Source organism: Capra hircus, chromosome 12 (genome assembly GCF_001704415.2).
Source record: "Capra hircus breed San Clemente chromosome 12, ASM170441v1, whole genome shotgun sequence".
NCBI classification, from domain to species: domain Eukaryota; kingdom Metazoa; phylum Chordata; class Mammalia; order Artiodactyla; family Bovidae; genus Capra; species Capra hircus.
In genome coordinates, this window is record NC_030819.1 from 9,666,901 (window position 1) to 9,688,572 (window position 21,672).

The 21,672-nt window shown below is 37.8% G+C and overlaps 1 protein-coding gene across 6 annotated transcripts in view; it reads right to left on the reverse strand.

The window, feature by feature from the left end:
• CLYBL (citrate lyase beta like) overlaps positions 1-21,672 on the reverse strand; it is a 233,645-nt gene that overhangs the window by 21,751 nt on the left and 190,222 nt on the right. For all 6 annotated transcript variants that reach the window (XR_001918925.1, XM_018056399.1, XM_018056397.1 and 3 more), the window contains 5 exons: positions 20,108-20,296; positions 16,065-16,166; positions 14,271-14,364; positions 12,762-12,929; positions 7,977-8,101 (listed from right to left, as the gene is read on the reverse strand). Coding sequence is in view for 5 of the 6 variants with exons in the window: in XM_018056399.1 (XP_017911888.1) it covers positions 7,977-8,101; positions 12,762-12,929; positions 14,271-14,364; positions 16,065-16,166; positions 20,108-20,296 (678 nt within the window). In the remaining variant the exon portion in view is untranslated. The remainder of the gene's footprint in view (positions 1-7,976; positions 8,102-12,761; positions 12,930-14,270; positions 14,365-16,064; positions 16,167-20,107; positions 20,297-21,672) is intronic.

Genomic DNA, 21,672 nt, shown 5'->3' on the forward strand with positions numbered 1-21,672 from the left:
GACAGGCTCTCAGTGTGTGGGACCTGCCCCCAGTGAGCCGCTGCCACTCCCGTCATCAGGGCGGTCACCTCCACCTGTGGCTGTGTCCACCTCCAGGCCCACTGCCACCACACTGCGGCAGTCACTGCTACTGCCATTGTTAGTCAGGGAAAGTGTCATCCGGTTTATCCCAGGAAGGGCCGGGGAGGAGCAGAGCATCGGATTATGACCAGATTTGAAGATTCCATACTAGCTTTAAGGGTTCTGAGAGTCATCTGCGTTCTAGGAGATGTATGAGTAGAGGGTGACTCCCTCCTCCCCAAAGCTTCCTGTTCCCTCTAAACTCTTATAAATCACAGATTGATTTGTCCCAGTAAGTAATGAGACTGAGAGGTGCTATGTATTTGACACAGCACCCGTATTTGAAAACAAATGCATTTTAAAGAATTAAAAAACAAAAAAGAAACTTAGAATATCTGCTGGAGGAGGTTCTAATCAAAGGCAGGTGACCAGGAGTTGGGAGCCAAAATCAGGCCAAGCATATACCACATGGAAAACTACCTACCAAAGTGAAACAGTTGGATTTCTAAGCATATAAGCCTGAGGCTTTGGTCAAATGGTACAGTTTTCAGTAGCTGGTAAGCAGGAAAAGGAAAGGTACAGCATAAAACGAGGAGATTCTTTGGAACATGGGAACTGAGTGGATGTAAAATGAAGATTATCATTAACATCTTGCTTCTTAATAAGGAAGCATGAAATCATTTAGCTTGAGCTCTATACAGGAAGTAGAAACACACATGTGTTGGACATTGGTAAGATTAATCTGAGACTCTGCCCATAGTTTTACGAAACTGGTGAAGTAAAGAATTAGCAGAAGATCTGGAAGATGAATTTGGAAGGGAAGGTAGAGGTGGCTGAACAGTAGGGAGGAGAGCTGAGGTGAATGTTTGGGTCAATTATCTTAATACGTGACCTGTCCTGAGCTGTCTACTTGCCCAGATGGAGTGTCTCCGTGGACCAGAGCCTCTTTACTTCACAGACAGACAGGGAGACCAAAGACACCTTCTGTTTCTAAGATTCTTCTCAGAACCCACTAAATGTAGGCAACAAGCTTTATCTTCTGTTTTTTAAAAATAGCTTTATTGAGGTATAATTTGCATACCATAAAGTTCACCCACTGTTAAGTATATAATTCGTTGACTTTTACTAATTACATAGAATTCTGCAACTATCACTGCTCAGATTTTTTTGAAACTAGAAATCTTGTTGGAAAATATTTTATTTTTTAATACTGAGATAAATATGTAAATACCTTGCATTTAATATTTTATGTCAAATTTAAGCTGATATTACTATGAGAAAAGCAGAGAATGAAGGCCATTTTATAGCAGTTTGAAGCTGAGACTAATAATTTTAAACTTCTATTTTATATGTTGTAGGCTTATTCTTTCTTTGGAAAATACATCTAAACAAACTAACATTAACTAGAAGGCACTTTAAATTTTAAACCATTTACTAAAATATAAATGATGAATAATAATTGATGAAATAGTGAAAATTTTTTCTTTCAATTTTTCTAGAAGGGGAAAAATGTCAGTATCATATATATTGTTAAACAGTACAACGAATAATTTCTTTTTAGCACTGTCAGAAATTTAGAAACCAGCTAGCTAAATAATATTTACTAAATGTGTATCATGTACGGATTTCTAAGATGCTGCAGGAGGATGTACAATAGGGAAAATTCTTTACTCTCTGGGTTAGTGGTAAGAAATGCCCCCACTTTTTTTTTTCATTGAGGTCCACTAACTTGAAAAAAAATAAGAGAATTCTAGAAACTCTTGCTTTCTATTTTTTAGTATAATAAAAGCTCCATTTGCCTGCTTTTAATATTAAAAAGAATTAAAGGATTCTTTAATAAGCACCACAAAATATCAAAGGCTCGGAACCTCTCTATTATAATCAGCAGAAGGAGAGAAGGCAGGGGACAGGGGTGGGGTGGTGGAGATGACGTGGAAAGAAAGGAAGGGAGAGAGATACAGAAAAAGAGAAAACCAAAAAGAGTCCACGGAAAGGGAGCAGGGGAGGCAGAGGAAGGACATACACGGAAACACACGCAGACTCACACATCCTGAGAGGGAGAAGTCCCGCAAGAGGGAATGAGAGAGAAAGATGTCCCAGAGCGAAGCCACACTTTCATGGCGCTTGCTTGATTCTTGCTCTTAAAGGAGCTGAAAGGCATGGTGTATTTCTGCAACCACAGGTGTAACTGAGAACAGGACTTTGGGAACTTGTCCTTTGAGTGAGATGAAACCCAGCTCGGGGTCAGACAGGGCCTCTTTACCAAAGGCCCCAGTCTAGCTCTGAGAGTTTCCAACATAGCTTAGGAGATCGAATGACTAATAAAACAGAATGAGGTTTGCAGTGATCAGAGCCAAGATGTCTTTCTAGGGCAGGGCAGGTGGACAAGGCCAAGACAGAATTGAGAAGGAGGGAGCCACGTGGGGAATAATAGCTGGGAAGTTACATGGATTTCCAGTGCTCTTTCTTTTCTCATCACTTACTGCTCATGCGGAAAAAAATAAATAAATAAATAAAGGAGCGTATGACGAAGAAAAAGATTCTAATCTGAACTAATCAAATTCACATTTTGTTTTTGAGTGAATACTTTTTAAAGCTCTATCTAGTTTTGGTCATTAGCGTGCGGATTCATTGTGACCAAATTGAAACCAGATTTAAGTTAATTCTGCTCATATCTTTAGTGACAAAGTGAGCCCCGATTTCTGGTAAGGGCTGGATCACCACCTTGGGTGTGAGTGACCTTGGGTAACTTCCAAACCCTTGTTGGCTCTCTGTGTATTTTTTAAGTTGTAAACTAAAAGGATTTAACTAGAAGATTTTCTGAGATTTCATCCAACAGAATTACATTGTTTTCAATTGAAATTAAGCAAGGAAAAAAAAATCCTGAAAAATATAAGCCAGAAGAGAAGTATTTTGATTAAAATATCTTTAGGAATGTGTTATAAATTAAGGATGAAACAACTTGAAAAATCATCAGATTTAACCTACATACAAAATCTCTTATCCTCTAAAACTAAGCCAGCCACTTGCCACTAAACCTGTGTGAAACAAGGATATGATCAGCAGTAAAACTGTATTGCCTTGATTTAAATGCAATTTGTTGTTAATCAGATCAACCTTAAAGTCATTGTAGGCAGACTCAACTTTCTAAGAATTTGACTTTTTAAAAGTCCAAAGTATAGCATATAGTTCTAAAGATTTTCATTAACAAGGAAATAAATGGAGAAATGCAATAACTAAGCATCTCAAAAGAAGAGTGATGTCCCTTCCTCTCTCATTTTCACTGGCAATCACTCGGTTCTGATTTTGAGTGTTTCTGCTTACAAATAAATGGGGCAAGGCTGTGGGTGGTGGGGTGCATGAGTGTAGGAGGGCACACTGCTGTCTATTAGTGGAATCAACTCTTTCCTTTGACAAAGACAACAACCAAATCTTTGGATGGTTTATTTGATCTGCGTGAAAGAGTGGCAGTGGGATTTCTGGCACTTGAATAAGCGGAAACAATATTTTTGGCTAGAGAGACTTCTGAGTTCTCTCAGGGAGCCTTCTAGAAGGCCATCTGGACCAAACAGTATTTCTTTTGTAAAGCCCTGCATTTGGAAACACAAATGAAAGGTGTGTGAGCCACAATCAGATACCTATGAAAATAACTTTCTTTCAGTATTAGGGAGGGGGTATTATTCTTTGGATTTTTCTAGATCAAAAGATTTACATGAGGAAAAATACCTCTTTCTTTTTTCTTTCTTTATTAAGATATAAGTTCCCATTTATATTCCTGTAGAGAATTTTCTTATTAATATAAACCTATTAATCTGAATTATTGCTTTCTCCGGAGTGAAGTTAGAATGTTTCAGTCACATGTATTGTTTATAGTTGTTATGTCAGCTAGTGACCTTGTTTTTGACCTTTATAATTACTAAAGGAACCTAGATTTTAAAGGTAGACACTTTTCCTTCCTTGGTTTTTAGCCAGCTTGCAAATGAAGAAAAAATACTAAAAAATTTACACAAAATCTTTCCAAAAACCAAACAAAGCATTTAAAGATTTCATATGAATAAAACAGACTGCTTAGAACACTGAAAACGTAGCAAAGTCATATTGGCAGCCAGACACTGCAGAAATATGAATATTCTAGCAAAGTACCTTTAAAAATCGATCTCACCTAATACATGTTGCTATTCTTAATATCTTCTGCTATACTTTCATATTTTTCTGTAAGAGCCTCTATTTGGAAAGAAATGGTAAATTCTTAAATTAGAATTTTCTGGCATTATCCATCATTTTAAAAGAGCAATTGACTATTTCCTTTAGCTGTCATTTTTGCCCAAGAAGTGATGAAATTAACACTGTGTTTAGATATGAATGTATATTTAGTACAAATATGTATGTTATATGTGTTTATATATAAATTAAGGTTTCTATTAATATTAACTAATTATGTGTTTGAGATGGTTTCAATTATCCAATTTTCATACTATACATAATTCCTAGCTAATAACAAAAGAACTGCTAAAATCATATCTTAAAATAAACAATACTAAATTCAGTTCTGAAATCATTATTACGAAAAATGACATCAAAATGATGTAAACTTTTAAGAAAATATAAATTTAAGACAAATCACATGGGAGTGATTTATCCTGGCTAAAATATTTCACCAAATAATTTGAGGCTAACATAATTAATGATATGCAGATTGTATCTCAAAATGTATTTTTCTAGAAGGATAGAAGAAAGACTCAAGTTAGATTAATAGTGTGGATATATACCTCAGAACTGATGTCAGCTGAAGCAGAAATATTTTAGCTTATGGGAATTAAAACAAGAGCATAGAGTATGTGGAATGTTTAAATTACTTCCAACCGATTTTAATGAGTCCCTAATATTAATCTACAGTCCTAATTCTTATGCTGGGAGCTGTTACTATGCCAGACAAATTTTGTTAGCTTGAAAATAGTTTCCTTAAACAAAGCAGTCATAAGTATCATTACCTGCCCTACAGTGACAGATTATATGAGCAGATTATTATTTTTTATTATTTAAAAATTATTTTTAATGTAAAGTATTTTTTATCCAACACTAGGATAAAGGGTATCAAACTTTATTTCCTTAGAACTTTCAATTAATAAAAAACTAAAAAATTTCCCATGATACTAAAGATAAACCCCAATAATTTATCTACTTTGGACCTAAGTATTCTCATGAAATTTGTTATTTGGAGGGGAGAGGAGAAAAAGGTAGAACTTTAATTTCCTAATAATATTATTATTATTACTACTATAGAAAATACAAATGACTCAGCAGTAACGGTGAACTTAAGCTATACCTTTCGTCTTAGGGCAAAGTATAGTTTAAGATAGGAGCAGGAAGTAGAGAAAAGCAATGATACATAATTTTGCCTTCTTGGGTCATTTCTACTTGAAAGCATTACTTGAATGAAATTTTCATCAAAGGGTGAAAAAAAACATCTTTTAGAAATTTTAAGTATCTCCCTAGGACACAAACCATCAGCTTCCCATTCGTTGAGTCACCTGTGCTTTGGACAAAATATCCGAGGGTTTATGTTTTCATCAGTGGGTTACATTTGAAATAAAACAGATTAGATGTTTGTTGGAAGCAGTAGTTTATACAACTGAGCGACCTATTTATACTAAATCTTTACAAACAGAACCTACATTATTTAAACCCCAAGACCCCTCAAGACCCAGAGTCACCTTCCTGGCAGACCCAATTTTTGTGACCAGTCAATTTATAGGCAAAGCAAAAGAAACATGCGAACTGGATAAAATAACCATATGTCCCCACTGGAAGCCCCATTACTTGAGTCATTTAAACCTTGCTGGACAAAGCACCAGGAGAATTTGCTGTAGGAAACAAACCTACACGAATGAGGCAGGGAAGAAATGACCTAATAGTAAATCTCCCTTCTGCTCTAATTTCTATGGTTCTGTGTTAAGAAAGGCTGTGCTACCACAATGTTGTGAAAGCTTATGCCTCAACAAGAGGGCATTTCTTATTTAAAAACAAAAACAAAAAAAACCCCAACAGTTCATAATTTAACACGTAAGTTGCCATCATCAAAAGGCAAGGACACTTTAAGGCAATTTTCCCTGGGAACAGCACTTTCATGATACAATGGAAAAGTGTTGTTTTTCCCTTCATTCAAGAACTTAAATGCCAGTAAAAGAGTGTATCTCTAGTTTGAATTTTGTTTGCTGGCTACTGAAACTTAGGGAAGCCTCTCCTACACCGCTAGCTGCTTATAATACCAGTGGCATCCTTCGATTTTATTCAATGTGAAACCCAGTGTAGACAGTTAAGGGAGGCATTGTTGGCCCAGAATGGAACTCTACTTGGTCTGTGTTTTGATGGTGCCCATCCTGCCTCAGTTTATGTCAGGAGGAAGTACTTAATCAGGTGCATATCCTTAGCTGGAATAAGGTACACACTGAGGTAGAGAACATTTAGTCAGTGTGTGCACAGGCAAGCAGGCAGGAGAGGGCAGTGAATGGAGTTATTTTGCATACATAAATGTAAAAGTACATGGCTCTTCTCTTTAGATAAATATATTTATTCATGGAGGAACTGAACTGGGGGGTCAAGATACAGAAAAAATATTTTTATGAACTGCAATTTTTTTATGGTTATTATTGATTTCAAACGAAAGGTTGCTATTTATCCTGAAATTGGTATAAGTCCTGATTTGGATGTTCCTAGTGTCACATTTTCTGCCTTTTGATTTTAAGTGCAAGTTTGTGCACAGAGGAGCCTACAAGTATGTGAGGGCAAGCATGCGTGCATGGTTGGGATTCAAGGCAGGTAATGAGAGAGAGGGAGTGACCCATTTAATATTGTTACCTAGTTTTGAAAATCTTGGGATTTTTAGGTGTTTTTACTCCAATGAAAAGTATAAGCCACACGTTTCACATTGATGTCACCGGTTCACCACTGAAAATCAACTTTGTTCTTTTTTGGTAGGCGGGGGTTACTGTTTAACATTTAGAAACTTTATAATGTTTGAACACTCTTTCTCCCCTGAGTAGTTTTGCATCCTAGGCATCAAAAATTCACTCTTTATGTAAGTAACAAGGCCGAGTTTAGATATAACCTCTAGGATGGATTTATAAAGGCAACTTTCCTCCCATCCCCTTAAAAAGAGGCAAACGGTATTATTGCAAATAACCTTTAAGATAATTAACTGACGATGCTGCAACTAGCATAAAATCTTCCTTCGGGCGACACCTCATTTAAGTGTTACTGGCACAAAGTGGAGACAGATTGTGCATCACCACTGCAATATTTACACAGCAGAAACCCACAGAGCAGGAAACGCGAGGCTCAGTGATGCACTAAATTACGAACAACCGTACTCCAGTGTTAATTTGCTTTCCATTCGATCCAAATCTCAGGTCCAGAAATTGGTACTAACACACAGACAACCTCCCACTCTTAATGACTAAACCGGAGGAGATTTTTGTACTCCCCCCCCCCAATTAAAATAACTTGAAATTTATTTCTTCTCTCCCCAAGAATCATTTGATCAAACTGTGTTTATTTCATTACAACTTGCTCTCATTTTGATCTAAAATTATTTTCATATGAATGCCGCATTGGGGTCTGTAGAGTAAAACTAAACAGACTTCTATTTTCTCAAAGGCTGCCAGTATAAGTTTATGAAAAGAATAAAATGGGAAACTTGGGAGCCAGTGAATGAAATATTTAGGAACGAGCAACAAATTTACCTTAAATGAATTTCTCACTGATGAATGATGCCCCGTCTAAGCCCACACAAATCCTCCTCCCCCAAATAGGAGTTTTTTTAGAACCACGCAAACAATATATATTTTTTCATTCTTCTCCACAGTATTTTAAACATGAGTTTCACCCACCGTTTCGGGACATTTTAACACATTTACCTTTCCTAATTGTTGATGTTCTTTAAAAGCAGCAATCAGTTCTTCAGCCCACTTAATTTTTTCAGCAGAAGGAGAAAACTGCTCCTGGACCACCGCAATTTGGTTCGGGTGTATCACCTGCTTACCTACGAGAAGATTAATAACACCGGAAGCACAAAACAACAAACAGATGTTCAAACAAAATGTCTCAGCCGCGCCAGGCTCCCGAATGCCTGCCTTACAGACTGTATGTAAAATAACTCATTCTGTTCAGAACTTTTTAAAAAGAAAATGACCACAATCAGGCAGGCCTTTCCAGAACACCACAGAAGAACAAATACAACAAAGGCAGTAATTGTGTTTTGGATGCTATAGAAATGTCACCTTAGTGCAGAAAATCTCTCATTTTTAGTTACAGGTGGATTGACCAGGCAGCTCACTGATTGACTGCTTTGGCTGGAACTTTAAAGGATAATGTCTGCAAATTAGAACAATTATTTTGAATTAAAGTAGAAAAAATTACATGTTAATTCTTTCCAATTCTGTAAGTTGTCTTTGGCTTTTTCTGTACCATTAATTCACCTTCCATGATTTCTTTTAAAAGCGGCCTGTCGGTTTTCATAGAGCTTACGGAAGCAGGTGTTATAACTACATTAATATCAAATGATGTCTTACAATAATACGTTTAATTTTTGTTCTTTCAGATGAATATGGTGCATCTTGTCTAACCACTAATAGAAAATTGGATTTCAATTAAAATATTTTATCCAGTATAGTAAAAAAGAAAGCAGAGTTGAACACTGAGGGTCTCTAGATTACCACATTTTTAAATGTTTAAATAAAAAAAATACAAAATGTCTTTCTAACAACAACAAAAAAAGCCCCAGATTTTCCCTTTCTGCTTATGGAATGAAGATTGGATATTTCTCCTTTATACAGATTATTAGACACTGCAGAAGAAATCTTATTTCTACAGCAATAGCTTTAAAAAAAACTTTAAGAACCTTAAATAAAAATATTACGTAAGAGTCACAGGATTCTATGAAATCATGCAGTCATTAAAACAAACAATTTAATAATCAGGGAAGAATGAAATCTAATCAGGTCATTAATAAAGTACAACATAATTTAATGTTGTAATAATGATGAGATTATATTTTATTATATGATAAAATTATAGACATATTTGTTTCTTTAAAAATGAATGTATGCTTAATGATAATTTACTCTGCCAAGTATATTTGCTGGCATATCAATTTGCTTTGCTTTTGAAATAGCTGTTTTAAGTACAAATTATATCCTTGATGTTTTATAAAAGTCCATTCCGGTTACGGTCATTATTCTGTCGAATAAGAAAAAGAACGAAGTTTCTAAGAAAAAAATTTTTTAGCATTTCATGAAAAAGAGTTTAAGTGAATAAATACAACAATATCTTGTCTTCAGAGTGGCTTAATTAAAACATCCTCACATTGTTGTTTCATTCTTATCTGAGAGCATACTAATAAAACATTAAAATCCTATATAAATTTCTGGGAACAAATAACATCAGTGATGACAAACGAGTTTTTTCAATATCAGATACTGAAATCATATTTAAGTAATCTAACAGTTGTTACAATGTGATCAATAAAGGATGTCAGTCTGGTCGTCATTGTGTACTAATTGTTGGTCCTGAATTTTATAATTTATGTACACAACTTACACTGTTGGGTAAAAAGCCAGATTTCATGGGAACTTCTTGGTACAGATACCATAAATTGAGAAGCAAAACTTAAACTATTTACAATGCTGTGAAACTAATGGAGGCTTTCAAGTAGCCATATTTTGGTAATGAGGCTAAATTTTAAGGTATGTGTTAAGTTTTAGAAATTTATGAACCTCCATATGTGAAGTTATCTTTCATTGATCTTCTATATCCCAACAACTGAATGGCAGACTTTAATGCCATGTGGGAGTGAAGCAAATATTTTATACAGAAGAGTTGTTATTGACAAGTTACTGAGAGGGTGCAAAATTGGAAGACATTAAAATTTATGACCATGAAATCCTTTTTACAGTACCACTTGATATATCGTGCTTTAAATCAATACCTGTCAAGTCTTTTAGGTAACTGTATGATGGTGTTATTTTTGTCTTCTACAAAAGACTGCAAAAAAGAAGAAAACCCATAGTGCTTCATATTTATAATCTTTCTTCTCAGCATGTAGTACTGGAATAACTGTGATGCCTAAGTCAGCTGTTAAAGCTTTATTCCAAGATTTATTTTTGGATTCTTTTTATAAAAATAATTCCTAAAGTTAATAGTCATTTATATAGCTAATGCATTGATTTAAAATCAATCTACATGGATTGTGGCCCTGTGAAACAATGATTACAGAAGAGAAACTGTAACCTGCTGTCTGAGGCATGGTTACGTGTCACAAAAGTACAACTCATTAAAAAAAAATCTAATTTTTTAAAGCCTGGAAAATTCTTATAGCATAGATCCTTATCAGTGTTATAGATAATACAATACTTCATTGAATTTTAAAACTTTCAGTCTTTTGCTTCAAATAGGGTACGCAGTTCTCTTTTCCTGCCCTCCCTCCTTCCTTCCCCTTTTCTTCCTTCTTTCCTTTTCTCCCTTTTTGTGCAAAGCTCAAAGTATGGCAATTACATGACAAATAATTAGGACAAACAGATCATGAGTGGTGTAAAATGCTCATTAAAGCATTCGTTGTTTTAAAATACTACCAATAATCTCCTATCTTATTATCAGACCAATCACCTTTTATTGGTGTATAGAAATAACGTTGGGACAAGAAAGACCTTTCTTTCTAAAAATTGCAAGATGGCTCTGAAGTTTAGCTTCCTACTTCCCTGACTTATTCCCTTGAATGTATAATGGGCACTGTACCCTCCCTACCTCCCCCTCCCTTCTACTTCCATTTTTTTGTGTGTGATTTAATACTCCCTGTTGTTGAGAAACAATGGTGCCAAGTCTGTAAGCTCCTCACACTGAGTTGGGCACAGTCTGGAAATTTAAATCTGATTTGAAATAACTTGTCTGCTACGATCGAATTAGGGACCAATTCAATTCAGTCCTCTCTCTTGGAGAAACTTGCAAACTCTCTTACAAGTTCTGGAGCAAACACTTACCCTAGAGGAAGCAGAGGACACCCAGGTTATCCTGAGTGATGATCAGAGAGGCCCCATCAATTCGGTGCTTTCTTTTTTTTTTTTTTTTAATTGTATTAGTGCCCATTTCAGAGTAACATCTGGCTGCTTGGCAGCCAATGCCACATAGTTTAGACCAACAACATCAGGGTCTATTAGACAGATTTCATGGAGTCTTTCTCCAACTTTTCCATTTGGGTCACATCCTAAGAGGTCATTGGAAAGAGGCAGGTGTCACAGGTACAGAGACAAGGACAATCAATGCCAGGAACTCTTTTCTTCTGGGTCACTATTAAATGTAGGGGCGATTCATTTATTAATAGTTCAGATGATTGAGAAATTCTCTATAACACATCTTATTCATTTAGCAGATTTGGGGGAATCACATTTTTAACTCTTTGTGTTAAAAACACCAACACATAATATTTGTTTTATTTAGACTGAAAGATCTCTGGTCAGGCACCTTGCCTATATTATGCACTCTGTCAAATGCAGAGTGTTGGCATTACTCTACTGCCACAGTTAAAGCAAATAATGATGCTCTTTTAAATAAAAAGTCCCCCTGAAACCCTAAAAAAATAAATAAAAACACAAATGCAAAGGTCAGGGCTTTATTTAATTCTCCTATAACACTAACACTGTTTCTTCAGTCTTTCCATTTTACTTTGGGTTAAATTATCATCCATTAAGGTATCTTTTATATTGAAGGTCATTTTATGAAATGTTTCAGTCACCTCTATGCAAACACATTTCGAAAACATTTACAAAAATAATAGCATGGATGCTGTCTCTCTTATTTTTGGGGGTGCATTTCTGATCACAATATTCTTAGAACTTGCAGCAGAAGAACAAATAATAATAAAAGAGATTATGGTGCTTTTTACCCACAGTTGTGTGTGTGTGTGTGTGTGCAACTGCAGACATGTTTGTGTATAGAATCCTATTGTGGTTTTTAAAAAAATAGATTCTTATTGCAAAAATACAATTTTCGGTTGCTTCCTGGGCTCCTGGGTATGAATGACTGGGCACACCAATCAACAGATATCTATCTGCCTGCGCTCCGGGACCGGATTTCAAGGACCCGCTGATCTTAATGCCAGCCAACGCCCGTAGGTGTCACCCGGTGCACAGACGCTCACTGGGTGGTGGAAGGGAAAGGAGGGACTTGAAGTGGCAGAAAAATAAAAAGCTGGTTATTAGTTAAAAAAAAAAAAAGAAAATATCACTAGATGTTTTTTCAGAAATAAATTAATATTTTGGATATTTGAGTACTTTTTTTTTCCTACCCATCAACTCAAATTCTTAAGGCAGTTCACTCAGAAACACTGCTTCTAATGGCCTTGCTCTTCCCCTCACATCAGCAAAAACTGCAGAAGAATTATTATTAAGAGGACAGAAAAAACTGGTAGGTATTATCAGGAGAAACTAAAATGAGTGCTTTGTTTTTTGACTTGCAGAGCCAAAGACAGATATTACCCTTTGTCTGGCAGGTTCTTGTTCTGGATAACTTTTTCATGTTTCAAACAGTGGGATAAGTATATGAGTCACCTGGCTACATTAAATACACCCAGTTCCTGGTTACATTTCTATTTTTCTGGAAAGTTTGCATAATCTAGATACTGCTTTTTAGGGTATTATCAAGAATCGTACCAGTAAATCCCATTGCAGCTCCTTCTCTCGACTGCCTGAGGAGCCCCTCTTCATCCCGGAAGTCGATGTACACCAGATCTATGGCCTGTAGACCGAAGGCCTTTGCTACAACAATAATCTTTTGTCGAGCGTAGAGGATATCTTGGGTTTCCTTGCTACTTGTTGCACCTGAAGTGTTGACAGAGAAAGCAGATGTTAACTTTGGAAACTGAACCTTGACCTAATATTACAAAAACTCAAGTGTGTAAAGACTTCTGTGTCTACCTGGGGATTGCACCCTAGGGAAAGGATGATGCGAATAAAAAAGAAGAGAGGGTTCTGCGTAGGCAGAGTTAACTCTCACTTGTGTCTCTTTATTGTGCAAAGCTCTTTTCAAGTAATTACTTGCACATGCATTAAGAGAAGGCCCCTCCCCTATCTCGCAAACTAGACACAAATGACTCAATAGGTCACAAAGGACTCCTGGTGTATTCTTTTCCTTCTTGCCATTGCTCAGAAAGTGTCACTCCAAAAAAAAAAAAAAGAAAGAAAGTGTCACTCCAAAGTCAGCACTATACAAGGTGGCCAAATAGCTGTGCGTGGAAATAGTTAACTCCCTTCGCTGAGCACAGAATTCGGGTACTGTGGCTGCAATGCTGTGTCATAACCGAGGTTCTGAGCCAAACACAGCAGCTTTGGGGTGTGGATGGGGAACTGGGGGAAACGAAAGGACACTGGTTTTGAGGGAGGCAGTGTCCACTGAGCTGTTGTACACACAAAAGTCTCCTGGAAAGAGTGGTATTAAAGTAAGTCCCTTTCTTTCCCCCCAGGAAGGGGGACGAAGTGTCACTGTTTATATCTGGACCATGACACTGCTTAGGGAATGCTCCAGTTTTCAGGTCACTGGGACTGGGGTTTTGAAAATGCTTTGTGGCTGAGGCCCCTTTGCTAGACACACTCACAGCCTCTAGTGATACATCTACCCAGACCAAAGACAGTGTGCCCAGGGGAGGAGGAAGATCAGTGAAAACCAGCATACTATCTCAATAAATATTTTATAATAAAGGAGCTCAGAAATATATTTTAGGGTGGATTTGAGATCTACGTTAAATATTTACATACTACATTCAGTGTAGAAAATGATTCATTAAAGCAATGTGAAATTGCCTTAAATTTGTGTTACAAGTCTAGACAGCCCTCAGACTAATGGGAAAACAGCATGTTTAAACAACAGAGAAGTTGTTCACATAATGTACTTATTATGAAAAATAAGTAGACGTCATATAGACCTGAACACGTCTGAGGCTACGACAAGCTTTTTATTAGTTATTTTATAAATGAATGGAAGTGTTGATGTAGGGTTCTGGAAGCAGGACAGCTATGAGGTGCCCTAAATTATCCGGAAGTGTTGCCCATGGTCATGGTTGGCAAATTGATGTTGCCATGTAAATGCCCATTCTTGAAGGGGCAAAGGAAAAATATATACACATAAACACAGCAGGAATGAGAGGAGAAACATGTCTTTGACACCTATGCTGGCTCGAAAGTCTTCTCCTCCAAAAACTACAGCATCTAGAAAAAGACCCACTTGAGGCCCGTTCTTTACTGCTTCTTCACACACTGCCTGTAAAAGAACAGAACAGAACCATACACACACACATTAGAGAGAAGCAGCATGGTATATTTCAGAAACAGAAAGATGCAACTCCTAACACCGTTTGGCTGAAAGCTATCCTGAAAATGCAGCCCCAATTCACCCCTTTCAAAAGTACTTAATATTGTCCAATGTAAGTTATGTTGCATATATTTGCTTTGCTTAATGGATTATATTAATATAGTTGTAAATATGTTATTAATATTGATATAATGTTCACATTTTAGTTCATCCAATCTTTAGAGAAACTTTCAAGTTCACTCATTTTGATGGTACTAGAAGTTACTTCTGTTTCTTCCAAAATTTGTTTCTGCTTTAGGAGACCTTCCAACAATGAACATAAAGGCGCAGGAGAAAAGGAAAGAATTTAAAAATCAAACTAATTGGATTATTTGCACTGGGATCAAGATTTCTCAGTAAATGGTCTCAGGATTAAAAACAAACAATACAGAACTCTACAACTCCAGAAGAGAAAATAAAAACGCAATAAGTCATCCAAGATGTATTAATAAGCATGGACATTTCTTGGTGAAAATAAAGATGAATAGCGGTCATCTTAGACACAACTGTGACTCTGGAAAGGTGGAGAGTCAGCATGCTAATATATGTGGGTGGGGAAGACATGAGGAACGGGTGAGAACACTGTTGATCAATTTCAGGGGCTGTGAGCGCTTCTAAGTATATTATGAATAAAATGGCAAGTCAGTGCTTCAAATGAAATCACTGTATGAATCTAGCTGCGTCTAGGAAATATGCATCGATTATATTCTCAGAATTCTAGGGCAGGCTGGAAGAACTTGTGGTTCCTGGTGTAAACGTGCTGATGCAGCTCCCCAAGCGTCTGCACTGTGCCCCTCCTGCACGGGCCAGCAGGTCTCCAAGTTTCCTCTCCGAGCACTGGTTCACATATTATCTCCCCAGTACAGCTGGACTTTCTCTTTTTGTTTTTAGGTATTTCCCCTCTCCTGCCCTCTGAGATGGGGTGCTACAGTGATGTTTACAGGTCAGATGGAATGTGAATGAAGCATATTTTGGATAACAACTTAGATGGCCACTGATCAACAGGAAGAAACAAGCTGGCTATGAATTTGTTAAGGCACATAGTTCAATGCGATCATACAATGGTGAAAAAGCTTGTATGTACATTAGGAAGTATTTTACGTTCTAATGTGGCAAGTTAAAATAACATAGAACAAATTAGTATGTACACTAACTCAAAAACAGTAATCTAGGCTATTAGACATTATAGTTAATGTTGCTACAAACAGGCCTGAAAATTTCCCAGTAGATGGCAATTGTCACAAAAGAATAATTGAAAGTTAATTCATAAGGGTGACATATGTTCATGTACACTTACTCTATAAATGAAATAATTCACAGCAAAAATTTACAGTGATTAATTAAAATTAATGCCAGGGATATATAAATGTTTCATTTAAATATTTAGGACTAGGAAGTTTTTTCTTGCTACTTAGCCAGTTTCTTTGTTTTCTAAGATGCTCACAACCTGGTTTTTGGTTGTTACAGATAACACATGGTGCTCAAGGTTTACTGTGCTTTATAAATCTTTCTAGAAAAATATTTTAAGCAGATGTCAAGACTGAAAACCAAAGTTCTTTTCAGGTAATAAATAAAATACTGACTTATTAGCCACATTATGGATTTCTTACCTTAAAATTGAGCAAACCCATTGCAGTTTCCACAAAAGGGATTAAATTCATAGGTTGTTCAAGTTTTCGGTCTTTTAAGTAGAATGAAAATTTGTCTGTAAACTAAAATAAAAACAGTCATAGGTGACTAGTGGGGGCAAAAATGTACAATCATTTAACTCTAGAATAGAAGTAGTATTTAAGTCTTTGACCTGAGGAGGTAATACATAAAAGAATTTTAAAGAAGAAAAAAACAGAGGAAAGACTAAGGAAAAAAGGTAATAAAGTTTCCACCAAATGAAATAGTAAAACCCCAAACAGTATCATTTTTTTTTCCTGAAGGAACAATTTGAGGCCTAGGAGTTAGAGACAGAAGGAGAGATTCTTGAGTTTAAATACTTTCCTTGAAAACATATTTACTTAAGACCCCTCGCCTCCATTTCGTTCAGTGCAAGTGGCAGGCCCCTAAAACAATGAAGGCTCGCTCTACCTGCCATTCTGGTTTCGTTTCCGACCCAGAAGGACATCAATGTGACTGTTCAGCAGCCTTCTACGTGGAATCCATATTATTCATTATAGCGACATTACCCTTTGTTCTGAGGTTTTTCTCCATAATTTTTTAGCTTACCTAGGAAGACCTTAAAAAGGAAGTTTAATTCTTTGAAGACCAAAGCTCGCCAATTTTTTCCATGAGACCAGTTCACAGCTAGCTCTGTGCTGTCAGTGGGGTAGCCCAAATTCCAAAATCTATCATCTGGAAACATACAAAAGCTCTCACACAGATCTCCCCCCACCCCTTTCAAAGGGGAAAAAAAAACCCCACCACACTCTAAATTGTAAATCTATTATGTCCATCTAGATCTAATAAGATGTGGGGAGATAAAAACACACACATACACACACACACACACACAGGTACGATAAAGATATTTTTGTAAATAAAGATAAAAACATATATATCCATTTTAAATTTAAGGAATATTCAGCCACTAATGGATATCAAAGGAAAAGGGAATTTTAATCATCTCTCCATTCAGTCTCAGTTGGGTAAATCATATCTAAGAGATTTGCATAAATATAAACCATCAAAGACTTTTCATCTTCAAAGGGGGTTTCAAGACCCTATAAGCTTTGTACTGTAATCATCGCAGGTCACCGCCCTGCAGGAACAGGGCTGCTATGGCAACATAAAAAAACTAATGCTTAAGGCTTAGCATAATATTCCGACTAATAGAAAGGAAACTCATTTTAAAAGCTGGCAGCCTATTTACCAGAAGCAGGATTAGAGGTGTTATTTCCCCTTTTAGCTGCCCCCTCCTTGCCTATGCAGCGTCCCTCCCCACCACAACCACCAAAAAAAATCTAATCACTGGGATCTTTAAAAAGCTTTTGAGCAATTTGCAGTAACTTTACAATTAGGCTAAAATAAATCACAGCTTTCAGTAATGAAGAATTATTCCCAGTTGCACCCACTGCCCCTCCCTTCCTCGACACCATCATCATCACCTCCTTAGCAACTTTACAAGGGAAGGAATAACTCAACCAAAATAGCAAGGAGGAAGCGAAGGCTACAATTTCAGGGGACAAACATATAGTATTCCACGAAAATGGAAAGAAAACATAATTTATGTCACATTGAAGCTAGAAAATGGGTGATAAAATATTAGTGGCTTTGGGGTTACCTGTGCGGCCAAAAAAAAATTTTTTTTCTTGTTAAAAACAAAACCAAACCTTGAAACGTCACTTGTCCCATTCTTGGTGATAATAGTTATAACTACAAAACCCGTAAAAAACTGGGTAAATCTTTTACAACCCCTTCCCTGGTTCCTAGTGAGAAAATTCTCTAATGCCTTTTGTTTTTAAGCCAGGAGGGGCATTTAAAAATTAAATATTCTAGCCCATCCTCCTCCTCCTCCTCCTCCTCCCCTTCTTTCTTAAAAAATTGCATTAAGTACTAACACAAAAGGTAACTAGTGGAGAAGTTTCAATTAATTTTTTCAAAAGGAGACGATTAAATGTTTCCGGCCTGGTAAAGTGTTCATTTCAGCGAGGTGGAGGGGACTGGGGGGGTTGTGTCGGGGGAGGGAAAGAAGGGGGACGATCACAAAGAGATTGGGGAGGAGATGAAGTAGCCGGGCTCAGCAATTCTTTCAATTCCAGTGCACACCCAATAGTGTGCTGGAAGAATGCACCCCGTTCGGGATTTGTGGGAGAATTGTCCCACCACAAAGGAGGCAGAGTCACGCTTGTTATAGTCCAATAAGCCGTGCCAGTCAAACAAGAACCCACACTAGCGACAAAAGGCCAGTAAGAGATTCTCACACAAAAGAAAACAAGGAAGCCCATCTTTCAGTTGTGCATCAGGCTCTGGGTTTTATGCTTCACATAAATACAAACGGAGAGCAAAAAATAAACAGCCCCAAAGACTTCTGTTAACTAGAAATCCTATTTAGATTTCGGTACTTTCCTCACAAGCCAGGGATTTAAAACAGCGAACAGAGGCTGTGGCCGAAGGCCGGGGTGAGCCCTCCCCTCTCAAATGAGGGGTAATAACAGTGATAAATAGGCATTAACTCAGAATCCAAAAGGGAACAGTGACTTCAGATTCCATTTCAATCAACCTAGGACACGTCCTCCAGTCAGACCTGGAGGATGTGAACCTCCTCTCACCAGCACCTCCCAGCTGCTGGGGGGTGACCTGGCCCAGGAGAACTCTAGTTTGGAAAGTAAACGGGGGCCCTTGAATGGAGGTCTTCAAGAAGACGCCACGTGGAACTGTCCAACAGAAAAATAATGGCAGCTGTGTATGTCATTCTAAACTTTGCAGTAGCTGCATTAAAAGAAAAGGATGAAACACATGAGTTTCATTTTAATAAGAGGTTTATTCACCCCAGTGTGTCTGAAATATTATCATTTCAACATGTTATCGACATTAAAAATTATTGAGATGATTTACATTCTCTTTTTTGCAGGGGGGTGGTTGTGTGGGGAGGGTGCTGTGAGGTCTTCGAAGTCCCGGGTGTATTTTACATTTACAGCACACCTCAGTCTGGACTGGCCACACTTCAAGTGCTTCTACCCACGTGTGGCAGGCAGCCACGGCACTAGAAAGCACAAAGCTGACACAGCTATGAGGGCTGAAAAGGTGAGCTGTGTCTGGGTGTCATGTCTAAGACTCAGTTGTAGCCACCACCTTAGAGGTCACCTCGGACATGGCATCAAAAAGCTGTCCACACGCCCTTACCACGCCTCCAGCATCTGGGTGCCATGGGCACCCCCCCTGCCCACGACTGGCACAATGGAACCACCCTATATTCAGCAGGGATCTGCAGCATCACAGTGACCCCTAAATAAAGTCTAGCCCCACCCAACCCCCCAACCCAGGTCCTGCTTTAACAATGAAAACAATCATAGTATAATTAGGCCCATTTCAAAGTTTTCTTAAGTAATTTGACATGCCAGGGTTTTATTGGCTGAAAAGTCTGTCATGAAACAAACACACCTGTCAGCAATTTAAAAAGGATGAACTAGGGAACTGTTCAGGAAATAATATCTGTGCTAATTAAAACCACTAGTTAAAAGCTTCCTGTCTCTTCCTCCAGTTGCCCTAAGGAGTGACCTTTTCCTCTCCTCCTTTAGGTTCATTTTTTTCCTTTGCAGTTAATGTGCTTTCGCCATCCACGATGACTTCAAATCAATCTGCCTAAGAGCCATGCACATCTCTACTCTTCCAGGTGGAGGGGTAGGGCCTAGCTGTCTCTAGTCCCAGGTAAGCTGGTTCCCAGGGTTGCTCTAGAGGAAGCTGTTCTGTCTGAACCACATATCTGTGCAGGCAGCAGAAGCATCATTTCAAGTGTAGAGCGTTTCCTGTTGAACACTTAGGGCAAAGCCAGGTTCTCCTTGGATGCGGGATATGGTCTTTTTGGTTCCTTTTTCTCGGTTCCATTCTCCTCTGCTCTGTGTATGCATTTTCAAAACCTGAAGCATCCAAACCCTTCCTTTCTGCTACTCCTTCTTAGCCGCTCCCCAGTCTTTAATTAAAGCAAAGTATATGAGCTACTCACCCAGTGGATTTCTTCAGGACCTTCGACCTTCGGGAGCATGAGGCTGGAAGGAAGGACCCGAGACTGCAGGATGGCCTCCAGGTCTTCTTCAGCCAGACCACTGGACACCGAGTTGATCCTCACACACTTTTCAGTTGGGCCCAGGTCAAAGTCTTCAAGAGTTTTTACTATTCTCAATCTAGCTTCATCCTATAAGTGTAGATAAAATGTATCTCCTTAGCTTATGTGCCATTGAGGGGAAACACAATCAAACCATCCATGAAATTCTTATGTGGGTTGAGAGTCTGAGCACCATTACAGTGCCTACTATAGCCACCAAGTAAATGATGTTTGAAATGACGGGCAAGTGATTGATTTCCAGACTTTATTAAAGTTGACTATAGCAGAGATGAGAGCCATTGTCATGCATGCTGGCAAAACTCTAAATATTTAACAGTAGGCTCATCTTGCTCATTAGGGCTTCCCTGGCGGCTCAGCGGTAAAGAAACTGCCTGCAAAACAGAAGACGCAGGAGACGTAGGTTCGATCTCTAGGTCAAGAAGATCCTACCTGGAGGCGGGCATGGCAACCTACTCTAGTATTCTTGCTGGGGAAATTCCATGAACAGAGGAGCCTGGCGATCTATGGTCCATGGGGTCCCGAAGAGTTGGACATGACTGAAGTGACTGAGCCTGTACGCAGGCACTTGCTCATTAGCATTACTTTTCCACTGGAAAGATAAAATAATTACTAGGTCACATTTATTGAGCATTTACTAAGCACTAGGCATGGTACTAAGTGCTCTACCTGCATTTTCTTATTTAATAAATACAAGAAACTAGATAACTTATGGACAAATGGTAGTCTTGACTGCTAGCACATTCACATTAGGGAAAAAATAAGGTTTTGTTTTTCTCTATCTACAGGCTTAATGCTTTTTATTTACTTAAAAATTATTTTGCAACTGTGTTGAATCTTGACATTCAATTAGGAAGGTGCTCACAGGAAAATGACACTCCCCGCTACAAAAAAGCTCCAACTTCTTCACATGGAAGGCAATAATATCACCAAGAAGAAATCCCTTCATGACGCGGGAGACAAATACATTTTTCCCCCCTTTGATTTGACAGGCTTTGCTCCACAGCTAAGTAAAGCTGAAAGGTTGAAAATCTGCTTCAGTATTTGAATTGTCCCCAGAAAAACTGTACGAAATTAAACATGTTATTTACTGACTTTGAGTTGGGGGTGATGAAGGTGGGGAAGGGGGTGGGGAGAGAGGAGTGCATTGAGGGTGTCGGGGCTGAAATCAAGAGGAAGAAAGCACTTGGGGTCATTACTTCCTGCCAATTTCAGTTTCAAAAACAAATTCCTCCCACTTGCCAACAGCCCTCAGCAAATTCTCATTGTCAGAATGAACACTTATCAAAAGTAGTTTCATTTGAGAAGGGTTTTTATGATACTAATAAAACTTTAAAGCTTCTCAACTGCTGATGAATGTAGCTTGGGGAAAAAAAAGTCTTAACAATATACGGCCATTTGAACAGCCATAGTTATCTAGGAAAATCACAAACCAAAGCGGAGAGAAA